The sequence below is a fragment of the Eumetopias jubatus genome, unplaced genomic scaffold (assembly GCF_037043125.1).
Source record: "Eumetopias jubatus isolate StellerSeaLion01/CBP00866 unplaced genomic scaffold, mEumJub1_p1.0 scaffold_12, whole genome shotgun sequence".
Classification (NCBI taxonomy): Eukaryota; Metazoa; Chordata; class Mammalia; order Carnivora; family Otariidae; genus Eumetopias; species Eumetopias jubatus.
Genome location: NW_028274818.1, coordinates 31,692,278 through 31,706,997, shown reverse-complemented (window position 1 = coordinate 31,706,997; position 14,720 = coordinate 31,692,278). Strand labels below are relative to the sequence as shown.

General features: G+C 35.4%; 1 protein-coding gene across 3 annotated transcripts in view; it reads left to right on the top strand.

The window, feature by feature from the left end:
* The window catches only part of NEK7 (NIMA related kinase 7), a 164,480-nt gene that overhangs the window by 130,378 nt on the left and 19,382 nt on the right, over positions 1-14,720 (top strand). For all 3 annotated transcript variants that reach the window (XM_028120168.2, XM_028120166.2, XM_028120167.2), the window contains 2 exons: positions 8,078-8,172; positions 12,324-12,437. In XM_028120168.2, coding sequence (XP_027975969.1) covers positions 8,078-8,172; positions 12,324-12,437 — 209 coding nt within the window. The remainder of the gene's footprint in view (positions 1-8,077; positions 8,173-12,323; positions 12,438-14,720) is intronic.

Sequence of the window (14,720 nt, the reverse complement as noted above, 5' to 3'; positions counted from 1 at the left end):
AGATAATAAGCATTGATTAAATGATGAATGCATAGAGACAGGCTACACATCAGAGGATGGATTTAACTGAGTATATCCGTAAGTGTGGGTTAGATTATGCTGCAGTAAGGAGCAATACCAAAATCTCAGTTGCATGGCACTAAAGCGTATTCTGTCTGATCACCCGAAGTCCACTGTGGGCCTCGTGTGGCTCTGTAGGGTAGCTGCCCTCTCTCCATGTGGTGACTTGGCATTTCAGGCAGCTTCAGTCTTGAGTTATCTTCATATCAACGTAAGTTTTTGTGATCTTATGAGGGTAAGAGGACATGGCCAATCACTTACTGGCTCTGAATTAAACCCATTCTACTTCTTTGTAACACAGATTTTGCCCATTCATGTTTTATTGTCCAAAACAAGTCTGACGACCTTACCTATCTCAATGGGTAGCATAACTTCCATGTGTTAAGGAAGAGGAGAACCAGAAATAATAAATGGGAGCATTGTCCATGAGATGAAGCAAAAATTACCTGATTTATTTTTTCTATTGTTTGTTTTGTATTTTTTCCCTACTTGTTTATTTTTGTGATATATTTGTTGCTGTTGCAACTAAAGCATAATTAACTCTCTCAATGGGAATGTGTGGTAGTGGTGAATGAAGAAGTAGCCGTAGATAGCCTTAGGGAATTTTCATCATTCTAAAAGGAAATTCTGAGCAGAGATTATTATTAGGATTGGGATTAGGATTATTTTTCTTTTAGAGAAATTATTTTTAAAATCAGAATAATTCATGAGGTTTATCAGAGTATTGATCCCTTGTGATGTTTCTCTTGGTCAGTAACTCTGTAGTTAATCCCTGCCAGATGTATTTGTGACAGGGACCTTATTTTGGTCAATTTAAAAAATTTATAATAACAACTATTACTTATCAAGGTTCAAATACCAACTAAGATTAAGTGCCACGTAGCACATGAACTGTTTTCTATTGTTATATCTCTAATTCAACATTAAGGTAGTTTGATTACCTAGATTAGTGTCATCGATTAATGAACAAGCCAGAATTCATTTAAATTACAAAAGACCATAATTTATTCTTTTACTCTTCTTATGGTAAATGTATTGGCTTCTCCTACTTCCCTTCCCCTCTAAAAAACTCCCCAAAACATAACTCATCCCATCCCAAAATAATCCAGTGAGCTTTTAGGGGTCAAACATTTTTAAAACCATATATGCTTCTCTCTTTAGCCCCCCATTGCCTAGTGTAGTTCTTGGTACGTAACTGGTTCTCAGCACATTGAATTGAATGTTCCACTTTCCCATGCAATGCATGAATCATTAACACATTTGTATTTGTTTTCTATTACTGTCCTAATAAATTACCATAAATTTAGTGGCTTAAACCCGTTTTTTCCATCTCAACAGCCAACAATGGTGGGTAGAATTCCTCTCACACTTCAAATCTCTCCTACCCCTTCCCTCTGATAATCTAGGATAATCTCTATTTTAAAATCCATAATCTTACATCTGCAAAGTCACTTTTGCCAGGTAACATAGCATATACGGGTATGGCACCAGAGGGCAAAGGTTATGGGGGCCAGAATTTTGCTTACCACTATTGAAGTAGACTTTATGGAGAGTTTGTTCTATCCTCCTTTAAAGACTTCATAAGGTGAAGTTGTTTAAAAGAGGTTTAATGAAAGTTTGCATTAAACTAAGCACTTTCTTTTTTGGACAGATACTTTGACATTAAAATTTCACATTTTTATTATAAACCTTTATAGGTGTTTTATTGCATTGTGATATACATTTGCTTTTTAGGGAAGAATATACCATACTTGGCATAATATAAATTTTGCAGACAAGTTCCCTCTGTCGTTATTGTTAGTTTATTGGCACTTTTTTGTTTTGTTTTGTGTGTGTGTGTGTGTGTGTGTGTGTGTGTGTGTGTGTGTGTGTGTTTAACAAAAGTTTATTTAATTCTCAAGGGACTTCTCTCCTCAGTTCCAGTCCTGCTTCTTGAGTGGCTTACTCCTTCAGAGACTAGCATATAGGAGATAAAAAGTAATCTTAACAATACTTAATTAGAAAAGCTAATCTTCTATAAAATCTAAACACATTATATACTCCAAAGGTGTATGTAAGTAATTGGGGGTAGTTAGTTGCTATTTAAACAAGTCTATGCAGCAGAGTTGCATTTATTATACACAATGAAGTGTTTCCTGTCTGACTGCTGGAAAGGAGAAAAACAAATGAGAATAGTTAGATTAATAATGTTTCAATTTCCATTTTACTTGTTTTCATAATGTCCCCCCGAAGAGGAAAGATGGAGAATTTTCTTTTTGCATGTACATGTGTGACTTTAGCTATTACGTGTGTTTGTTGTACATCCTGAAAATGGCATAGATTAAAAAAAAAAAACACTAACTAGGACTCTCTGATACTGATCCTTGTGCTAGATAATATTTGAAACCCCTTCGGGGGAAATCGTTGTTTTGTTGTTTTTATAAGATTGTTTGAACCCTCTTTACCTTCCACAGTGAGACAAATGGTTCTCAGATTTTGTGATATTACCAGAAGACTAAATGCATGGCCATCACTCAAACCAGATATCAGCATTTTCACACCGGAGTCTCTTGAGTATACAATTCATGTTCCCCACACTATTTCCAAGTGTGATATAGCTTCTGATTTCAACTTGGGAAATTAGTGTTCCTGAACCAGGCATTAAAACAGTTTCATTTTTGGTGCCAAGTGCCACCTGTGGTCACATACTGGTTTTCCCCACACCTTTCCCTAGCACCTTTCTTTGGTTTATTCCCCGTCATAGTCCAAGGTGGGTTGGGGCCGGAAAGGCAGCATATGTTCAGTGAGTGCTATAGGCTACTTGCACTGTTTTATTTTTAACTTTCAGCCCTTTCTAGACTTAAGTAATAGCTCCAGGAAGAAGCTATTATCTAATTTTAAACTGTGCACATTTAACCTCCCCATCACTGTAACGAGTATGTATTTAAAACAATCAGAGTAGCTGCAAAGAGCATAATTTCCACATAGAGCCCATTGAGCCCAGGCCCTTATTCCTGGCTTTTCGTATGTACATCCTGACTTTTAGAAGATTTCTCTGTTTCTTAATTTGGAAGGATACAGAATTTTGTTATTGTTGTTATAATTGTTTAGTTATATTTCACAGTGGAGAGTTTTAATGGAATAACTGTCTATTTAAATGCAAGGGACAGGGCGCCTGGGTGGCTCAGTTGGTTAAGCGACTGCCTTTGGCTCAGGTCATGATCCTGGAGTCCCCGGATCGAATCCCACATTGGGCTCCCTGCTCAGCGGGGAGTCTGCTTCTCCCTCTGACCCTCTTCCCTCTCGTGCTCTCTATCTCTCATTCTCTCTCTCAAATAAATAAATAAAATCTTTAAAAAAAAAAAGTAAATGCAAGGGACAGAACTACCTGGTTTGGATTCCAAGTCCACAATTTACCCATTTTGTGATCTCTGGCAGATTAGCTGAACTCCCAAAGCCTCTTCTCTAAAACAAGGTAACAGTAGAGGGGCGCCTGGGTGGCTCAGTCGTTAAGCGTCTGCCTTTGGCTCAGGTCATGATCCCAGGGTCCTGGGATTGAGCCCCGCATCGGGCTCCCTGCTCTGCAGGAAGCCTCCTTCTCCTTCTCCCACTCCCCCTGCTTGTGTTCCCTCTCTTGCTGTGTCTCTCTCTGTCAAATACATAAATAAAATCTTTAAAAAAAAAAAAAGATTTGGACACTAAAACAAGGTAACAGTAGTAACATCTCCTGAAGCTACATAGTAGTCCTCATTTCACTAGTGCATGAGCCCCATGAGGTCAGGACTTAATCTGTTTATTTCTATCTCTCCAGCACCTAGAACAGTGTGTGCCCTGTAGTAGGAACCTGCTAAACGTTTGTTAAAAGTTCAGCGAGATAATACATGCAGTGCATTTAACACAGTGCCTAGAGCCGAGTAACAAGAACAATACAATTTCCTGGGTTTCTCTCCCTCCGCATTATTAAAGCTCTTAAATGTCATCAGGTGCATTTAAAAGATGACAAATTTTATTTTAGAATTGTCTTTTGCAGAAAAAATATTAGTCTACCGCTCAGCCATTCTGTATTAACCTTAGATAATACTCCTTAAAATTAAATACATTGGACTTCTCTCTTTGAAGTCTGCCAACATAATTTCTGGGCTGACTTAAGAGTATGAAGGAGAGAATGACAATTCATTCTTATTCCCCAAAGTTGTGTGTATCTGTATTTTTTTTTTTAAATCAAACTGAGGTATAAGGTGACTCATGTCCTTTTAATGTTCCCAACAAGGCAGGTTCAAAGCTTCTTTTCTGCAGTTTGCTTTAATTCTAAGAGAGAAAAAGCAACATTTCTAAACTGAATTTGCTTGTTTGTACTCTCTGACTTAAAACACTTCACTCGGCTGTCCTATGTAATAGTTTTAAAAAGGAATATATTACTTCTTTCCATTTCACTTTCCATATGGATTTTTGTAGGGTTTTTATGAGTGCTGCAGAATTTAGAGCAAAATGATGTCAGAAATCATCTCCTCTTTCTCATCCCTGCATCTTAGAGGTGAGGAAAGTGAACAAAAAGAGAAGTTAAGTGGTCTTAGTTAGTGAGGTAAGATGTGAAACAGTGTTTGACCTTTGACTGGTTTTGCTCTGCCTTCCTTGTTTAAAACAAACAAAATGAAACAAAAAAACAGTAACCCACTCTAACCATATAAACAGATGCCTCAGTAGTGCTATTGTTTTTCTCAATTCAAGTATTTGCAGAAATTATGCTACTGAATGTTGAAAAAAGTCTGCATATGACTTGTTCCGATAAAAGGGAAGTTATTAATTAATTTAGTCATATATTCCTTAATAGCATGTTAGCAGAATTTTTTGACTCTCTTAAACATAATGTAGAACTTCTGAAAATCAGTCTTTTTGTTCAGGATAAATTTTAGAATGTTTTTGTTGTTAATAGAGTATACACAGTGTACAACTTTTCTCATATAGCTAGAATAAGTCGATTAATGCAATTAAAGTTTGTTTATATTTGAATGATTGTCAGTATATTTTAAAGAAAGGTCAGATAGCATTTTCAGTTGTTAGCAATTTTCTCTTAATATCAGCCTTTCCCTGTTTTTTTAAGATGTTATCATCCATTTCTTACTCACTTTCATCATATCAGGAGGTTAAAATGGCATAAATATCTGCTATAGTGAAATACATTCCCATTTTAGCTATAGCCATAAATTCTCGAAAGATTAGTGAAATTACACAACCTGCCGTCTCCATGTCCCTCAGTACATAGTAATTTGCATGATTGTTTTAATGTCTAATATCACTCTACAACTCTCCCTTTTCTTGTACAGCTGTTAAAAGAAGTCACAACATTCTTGAGGCAGTAGTAATAATAGACACAGCTGTCGTGGATTTAAGAAAAAAGGCTTTTAGGAAATAATTATATATCCATTAAGTTTGAAATGTGGAAGACCTATCACTGCATTTAAATGTATTTCAGATTTTCCTGAGCAATTTAAACTTTTCGACCTCTCTACTAGGTAGAGAGGAAGGACGAGCCCGTTTATGTGATGTGGCTCAACCTCTCTGCTCCGTGTCAGTCAGCCAAAGAGCCCGTGTCCACAACGGAGGTGCACTTTAGGGATCATGTAGGAGGGAGCAAGTGGAAACTCCCTCTTAACACTGGGCTCAGCAGTTAATTATGAATTGATCCAATTAATAATTGCAGTGCAGGATACAAACTTTCTTCTTTTCCTACATAATGACTCTTTTGGAAGTGTGTCAATCAAAAAGGTGAGTAACATCCTTAGATTTACATTTTAATGTACATTCAAGATTTGTATAATTTAAATATTAAAATAAAATATGCATATTTAGCATAAGGAAGTTTGTTATATATAATTTGAAGAAGAATCAGTGTCTGAGTTTACAGTAGCAGCATTAGCCACTCTTTGTAATGACCTCCAGCAGCTCACTAGAAAAGGCTTCTCTTCACATTAAAATTTTTTACATTATAAGTTTAGCATAGTGGAATTCCTAATCATTCTTTTCCTCTGCTTCCTTCACTTGCGGGTCATCCATGAGTTCAGTTGTGTTGCAGTTAAGGTGTTATGCTGGGGCTAATCTCTGTAAAATGCTAGCATTTGTTCTTCTTTTTCCCTATCATCAATCTTTCACACTCATATCAAACCCCTAATGTATCAGCAGGTTTCCCAGAGCTACTGGTTAAAATTACCTTTGCTTTTGGTAAACTCTGAACCTTCAAGCCTCAGTGTTTTCAGTTGCCCCCTGTGGATTCTGTGAAGCCTCTCTCTGCACATTCCTCTCTGCCAGTCACTTGCTTTATGTCCTGAAACCAAGAGCCTGTGCAGAGCCCCCTGACTATTCCAGCTGTACCCACCACCATTCCTTAAATGGAGAAAGGGTGTAAATACCTCTGGTAATCGGTGTCGTGTATGCAAACTACAAGGGAAAGTGGTTGGAACTCCCAAAGCTAGACAGCTTGTGTTTATTTTACCCAGTAACAGTTCAGATTGTTTAAAATTCTAGCCATTTCTGAAAGTTTCTTGGCTTTTCTGACCGTGACAGGGATTGGCAGATTTACCCGTCTTCAAAGTAAATGCTACACTGAAATAATTTGTTTCTTAAGGTTTGTCTTACTAATTGCCTATGTGAATTGTTCATATTTTATTTAAATTTATTTTATCCTCCTGTGTGCCTGTTCTTTCTTCACTTCCATAAATACTTCCCTTTTGTACATTCTGACTAGGACTGTCCCCGTTATTAGTAAAAATGGATTCCAATATAGATGGAATTTCTTGTGAATACACGGTTCGTGATGTTTTCACCTTCAGCACAGTCTAGTTTTCACACACAACTATTAGGTTACAACCTTATTCTTTTGGAAAACTGAGTCCTGCCGTTGAGGATAATGCTTTGATTATTGATGTGACTCTTCCTGTTCGCAGTTCAGTACTGGGAGTTACAGTCTCATTAAGATTTACACTAACTATCTGGGGAGTTCTTGAAAATTAATAGAAAAAGGAGAACGCCCTTCTGTCTGTGAGTAGCAGCATATTCTTGGTAGGTTTTGCCTTGAGCAAGTAAAATTCCAAAATATTGTTCTCAAACTTTGTCTATTTGGCAAAAAGTCTTAGGCTAATAGTAGTGAAGTAGCCATCTAAATATGAAATTTTAAGATACTCACTTTGAAAGCTACTTAAGTGTTTTTACCCTTCAACATATAACATACATGCTTTGCCTATTTTAAGATAGATATTAATTTATTACATTATCATTTATTATGTTAGTCTTTTCTAAAATGGCCATAAAAAAGGGAAACAAGTATAAGCATATCAAAAGAAACAAAAATAAAAATTATCCAGAGTATCTTGTCTTTAAAAAAGTCTCATTAGTATTACTCAGACATTTTTCCAGAATGTCACTGACCTTTCACATATGTTATTATATAACCCTTTGATGTACAAAAGTCTGTTGTATTCTTTCTAAAATGGTAGTAAGGATACGGAAGGTTAAGGATTATATCACTCTTAATTTTAAGAGCTACAGCTGTGTTCTAAGGAATGCTTCTGTTAAAGCTAATGAACATGGTTTATTTATACACACTACCGAATTGTTATAAATTAATGTTTATATTTAAGTAAATGATTATATGATCATGCTTAATTGCTTGGGATATGCAAGTCATATTTTTTCAAAATAAAGAAATGAAGTCAATGTGAGTCACTTAAGTAGATTTTCTTGTTAGAATTCCTTGTTTTTCCTTTAGTTAAGCTCCTGAGATTCTCCCTGAATCGATCAAAAGTTTAACTCACCACAAACTCACCACACCCTTTTTAATATAGGATGGATGTCGATGTGCTGCTTAAGGGTCAGGGAATAGAAGAAATTAAATAGTTTTAAGTATTCACAAAAACGATTTCCTGATTCTAATGAATGATTTTGGTGACATATTTTAATCTAGAATATTGTGTGTAAAATTTCTTACCACAGCTGCATCTTCCTTTTTATACTCCTCTTGTTTTGTTTGGTTTGTTCTTTGCAGTGGGTACACCTTATTACATGTCTCCAGAGAGAATACATGAAAATGGATACAACTTCAAATCTGACATCTGGTCTCTTGGTTGTCTACTATATGAGGTAGGGAATGTTGATAAAGTCCACATATTGATGTATTTTTAGTTACTGTAATATATTTCTTCTATCCTTATAGTATACACTTATTTTTTTCTGGATGGTGTTTAAGAATTAGCTTTTTAATTAGGAAGGGTTAATTTCTTGACTTAGTAACTGCTTTTGTAATGGTAACTATACATTCCTGCATATTTACTTCCTCTAAATATTTTTTAAATTGTTTCCTTTTATTGAGAATTTTATTTTAAAAAAATGTTTTTAATATTAATATGATGTTATCCTGTATATCTTATTTATAAAAATGTACATTTGAACATCTGTAAAATAACTTGCTTATCCATGCACAGCAGGAGAGGTATAATGGAATGGATTTAAAACATGAAAGCATGGTAAATATCTTTTTCAATATTTCTTTTGCTCTTACATAGTGTAATTTAGCTTCAAGGATAGTAGGTAAATAGATAATTTTTCTAGGTTACCACTTAATTTCATTTCCATGAGTAACAGTTGTATTGGTAAAGCTTAGTGAAATTCTCTCTCCCCTGTTCTACTGGTGATAATTTATCAAAGGAAAATGGAATCATCTAGGTATATCCTCTTAACAAATATTTCAGTGCGGTAATTTGGATGGGTAGAAAAAAAGGCATATTATATAAAAGCACATTTTACATTCATGTTATAGAGTAATGGTATCAAAAAGCACTCACAACTAGTGACTTATGTAAATTTATTTTTTAATCCAATGGTAATTTTCCTAGTGATACAGGCTTTAAGTCAGAGCTGCTAATTAAAGGTTAGTCTACATCTGAGTAACTATAAAATAAAATGAAGGAAAATAATACATGGAATCATTTTCATGTTTTAATGTATACAAAAGAAATCTAAAGTGGATAGATAGAAACCAATGTATTTCTTACTCATATTTTGTGTTTCCTGTCCTCCTGACTTAAATGAAATATATCATGAGATCAGCTATTTTAATTCCCCAACCACTACTTGGAAGTAGAGCATTAGAAGGTTTATTTTTTTTTTTTTAATGTGTATCATGATCTTTAATTATTATATTATGGTTTACAGATTTCCTTAATTTAAGGAACCTGAGATTGTTTATTTTGTTCTTTCTAGTAAAGTCACTAATGGCCACTTTAAAAGAATAGATTTTTAAATGTTCTTAAATAATATCTGTAGGCTAATTTTTATGAATTAGTGATATGACAAAACATGTTTTTAGGTATGCACACCAGATTAAAAGAGATTATGCTCACTATATTACATTCTGTTACTAATTTGATACAATGCTGAAAAGAATTGATTTGATATTAAATTACTATAATGTTTAAAAGTCACTGTACATTTTTAAATATTTCATATTTATTTATGTAACATTAGGTTCCTCAGGCCATAGTCTAATATTATCAAAGTGGCATTTTCCTTTAAACACCTGAAAGTAAACAGCAAATTGGCTTGCACTAACAAGATGAAATTTAGCAATGAAAAAGAAAAAGTTCAGTTAAGGTAATAAATGTTTTTTGAGAAGTTTGCAAATTCTTTTAGGGCTACTGGAATTTTATGTCTAAACTGAAATAATTCTTCACATTCTGGATTTGCCTTTGAGAGGCAGTGTCTCATTTTTATGTGTATTTAAAATGATCACCAAAATAGAAATTATTTCTTTGGACACTCCTACATCCATGAGTTTTATGTGTTGTGGATAATTTTGAGTTAAAGTATTTATCATGATAACATTAGTTTCATCTCAGTGAATTTTCTCAGTTCCTCTATGCAAGTCATGTGGAAGAACTAAAATTTTTGTAAAGATTTAATTTATCTTTATGTTCTATCTCCTTCCAGTTATGTTTCAATATAGTGCTAATAGAAATACCCAGCAACTTAGCCTTAAAAAATTGGCCACAACCTCTCGTGGACATTCTATATTATATCCCTCCAAGAATTTACTATTAACAATGAAGGAGTAGGAAGCTTTTTTGAAAATGTATTTTAAACTCAGAAAATTAGACTTTCAAATATTCCTGAAACCTCAAAAAAAAAAAAAACTAGCAGTACAGTTTTAATTGATATGCAACAAAGTAGACTTTACTAATTAAAATCAAGATGCTGTGCTTTTGCTACACGGACCTTTACATGGAAAAGTAGGTTTTACACATTTCCTTTATTGTTCAGCGCAGCAATTGCATCCTTACAGGGTTGTAGGTTGGTGGCTTACAGTTCAAAAAAAAAGAGAGCTGCCACCAGCCCCGAAGACAGACAGTGGGCTTTCGTCCCTCCGACACCCCCAGAATACTAATCAGGAAAGTCAGACCCTGGAGGTCAGGGAGCAAGTCAATCATTCTAGCGATCGTCTCAGTGTGGAGGATCAAATTAGCCTGAAAAATTCAGCTGCTGGGAGGAGAGGGCGAGCAGCTGTCAGGGGCAGCATCGAGATGCACTAATGAACCAGATGAATAGTGCAAAAGCTTGAAAATAAAAACAGGACAGTTGACATTTTTCATCTGTCAAAGCAGGAGATGCATGAAAATATACTATTCCTGTTTTAACTCCTTAGGGGACATTCAGATTTTTTTTTTTTTAAACACTCTGCAGTATTGAGACAAAAGTACTATAATGAACTCCTAGCATATGATAATGAATATATGTACATTTATGTAGGGTTTTTGCAAACATGGAAAGACTATAGTTTATATATACAGTGTATTTTTTAAGGTGGCCTTTATAATACTCTGTCATAAAGAAAGTGTACTTGCATTTTAAATAAAACAAAACAAAAATGTTATTACTGATAGCTCCTCTTCTAGAAATTTCCTCTCGGATGGAGGGTTTTACATGTTTAGGGGCATTTATATTGTTTTTACTTTTCTCTCCTCATGTGGAACAGCCACTCCTGAGATTGTTTCTTGTAGGTTTATACAGGTTTCATATAAAATGTAGGCTAAGTAAAACTATGCCAAGCTACTTTGCAGGTTTGATTTCCAGTGCCATCCCCTCCTCGTTTAAGGCTCTGAAGGAGTTAAAACTCTGTCTGCAGCACCAGAAGACAGATGAGAGCCATTTTCAGCTTGTCCTGTCCCCACTGACGCTCACTGAGTAGCACAGCATGGACTAGCGTGTTTCACACACACTCTGCCTGTCTGGGGAATGTACACATTGTCCTTCCAAAATCAAACTTATTAGCACATGTAGAAAAGGGTGACTGACTTTGGGGCAGCCTCGCACTCCGTGTTGTATTCTTGCTGCTGCGGTTCAAAGATTTAGAAGGTTTTGAACAGGATGCGAACATTTTAAATTGAATTTTTTAGTTTGTAACCCTGCTTACCACAGTACTTGCTTGCACTTTAAATGTCAAGTTAGAACCTTGTCTTAAAATAAATTTAAATTCAATAATGTCTTTTTTAAAGTTGATCATTCTTTGAGTCTTTTTTTTTTCTGCATAGAAATCTCATTCGGATGCCTTGAAGTAGCGGCTATGACTCAGAGACTTTTGAACATATTTAGTGTTTTTGAGGCATTATCAAAAGAAAAGAAGTTCTAGTTCATTGTAAAACACTTGAGGGTCAGTTATAACATTCAGATTGAGAAGACTTTTTTTTTTTTTAATCTCAAAATAACCTTTCCCTACAGAAACAGTCATGTTGTATAAAATGCTCTACATTCTACTCCCTAAACCATGGCTTAGATTATAATTCATTTTCAATTTCTGTTTCATTTTAGTGATATTTTGACCATTGCATGGTTGATATATACCACCAATGTCTGTTTAGTCATGAGATATATTACTTGTTTTTATGGCATTATATTCACAAAGAGTTTTACCTCACTCTGTGTTCTTTTTCTTAATGTTACTTTGTGTCATATACATTTACATATACATATATGTATATGTATATGTAAATATGTGCTAACCATTTCTCCCTTTTAGGGAATTTTAAGTATTGAAAAAAAAACCCAAAAATTGAAGTAAGATTTTTAGAACTTACTGAATAATTCTCAGAAAGGAATACTCATAACAATCAAAATGCCAAGATAACTTTATTTAAAGTATTTGTAATTATTTTCTACCCGAGTGTAATATACTTACTTGATGAAATCACCTTTAAAAGTTACCATGTAACTATATCAGTTTCACTGGGAGCATTTTACAGATGGCTGCGTTACAGAGTCCTTTCTATGGTGACAAAATGAATTTGTACTCGCTGTGTAAGAAGATAGAACAGTGTGACTACCCACCTCTTCCTTCAGATCACTATTCAGAGGAAGTAAGTCATTTTTCAGTCCATGTGTTTGTCTGTTGTTCATTTTGCTAACGTTTGCATTTTATTAAGAGTTTTTTTTTTTCCTGTCCAGAAACACAAATGACGAGTATGGTGGCAGAAATAGCACTTTTCATTCTGTTTTCCTTCTCTTGGAGACTTACTGTTTAAAGAGTTGACTCTGCAGTTCCTAATGTGGAGTGGAGCACAGCACAGCATGTGGTGTGAAATTGGTCACTTCCTAGGTGTGAGGAGACGGAGAGCTGACTTTGCAGCCTCCTGAACACGGCAAAGGGCAAAATTCATGCTCAGACCCCAGCTCGAATTGACCAGCATGTCTGCCCTTCTTAATAAGGCCACTCCTCATTCTCACAGCCTCAGAACAACCATTATAACTTTCTGCTTTGCAGAACTTCCCTCTCATCCGTGTTTTCCAAAGTGTGAAACATGCATCTCTTAGCTGTGTGTCTCTCAAGCTCGTACTTTCAGGTTTAGCCTCCCTCCCTTGACCACGCCTGCCCCCTCACCACCTCACTGTTGTAATCCGATTCCTGTGGGAAATGTTTTGAGGTTATCATTAGCATACATGTTAAAACATATATTGATGGGATTGAAAATTTTGGAAGACTCTCCTGTATTAAAATCTGAGTCTGAATCCTTGCTTGCTGTGGTAACCCATTAAAATGAGTTGTTTTGGCTCTACCCAACATACGGTTTTTTATTGAACAACACGTCTCCCATTTTAGCCCAGTACATCATGATTTTGCCGGTATTTAAGGTGGAGGCAGGCAGAACAGTATCTTGGGTTAACTAAATGTGTTCACATAACTCTTTTTGGAAAGCTTACTGGGGAATCTACCCAGAGAAAACACTGTCTTGAATTAGGACGTCTCACCCTCTCACGAGCAACAGATTTTTTACCCAAGGGAGATGGCAAGGAGCAAAGGAAAAATATAAAACAATTATAACATTCAGTTATTAGGTAGTCTTGTCGCTCTTTCTATCTTGAAATGAATAGCAATCAGTTTGAGTCTTATGTAAGGAAAACTGAGTCAGTATAACTTGAATAATAAATATCTCTAAAGAATTTTTACCATATGTAAAGCACTTGAGGCCCTAGAATGTTATAAGTACCTTTTTTTCTTGTGGTTTTGATACTAATAATCAGTGGTGCCTGGGTTTTTTGTTGTTGTTTGTTTCATAGCGTTTGTGTTCAGGTAATTAAACTCTCATAAGGCAATGACAATAATTTAGAAGTATTATCTTTATTTGATGTTAATGCTATTATGTTAGCCATTTTTAATTACTATTTTGGGTATAGAATATAAATATGGCATTTCACAAAACCAACTTCAGAACTCCAGGCCTGGAAATACAGTCGGGTGTGAACAATAATGCAAAATGATGGCAAGAATGTCAGGGGCCGCTCTTTGTTGTGTCATTCATGCTGTCTTCTTTTTTCCGTGCAGCGCATGAATATTTCACATATCTGCATCCTCATCCCCCATTCTTCTTGACTAATTTTCAGACTGTCTGAATTTGCATTTCACATGGTAGCTGATTAGGAGATGCCGAGTGCAGCAGCGGAGCCTCAGCAGGCGGTTACCATGGTGACCTTCAGCAGGATTTTAATGATGATACCACTAGTGGTTCGCTGAAGTCGGCCTGCCTGCAGGGCTACTTCACTGCAGCTAAGTGTGAAGTTGGATATGCGGATTCTCAGCCAAGGGGCAAATATCAAAGTCTGGCCCAGATAGAAGGTCTTAGAGTTGGGAGAGGAAAAGAAGATTCCACTTTTTACTTCACTCTATAGAGTTACCAGTTTCGAAAAGAGATACAAAGCAAAACATGTTCTATGGCTTACTCTCCAAAAAAGACAGGATTTTTACCAATGTGAGGAGCAGCTCCTCACATTGGTAAAAATCTGTCCTTGTACTGTGGGGAAATAGAAGGCTATACAACTGGGTAAACATGGAAACTCAATCTTACGAAAGAAACGAGGTATGAAAAATACAGACTAATAATGTTAACTTTAATCTGTTCAGTTATGTAGAAAAGTTCTCAGAACAAGAGCTTTGTAATGCAGATGTGCTAATAAATATTTTCTCTCCTTAAGCAGGAACTCTGTTTGTAAAATAATTATCCAGAATTTATGGAAGCAGAAACCTGAATAGATTTGATGCTGCCATACTTTAAGGGTATCTTAAATATTTTCTTACATAGTAAGCTTTTTCAATCTTTTCAAAGTTCAAATTGCCATTTAATTTTTTAGCATGGCAGAAGATAGGA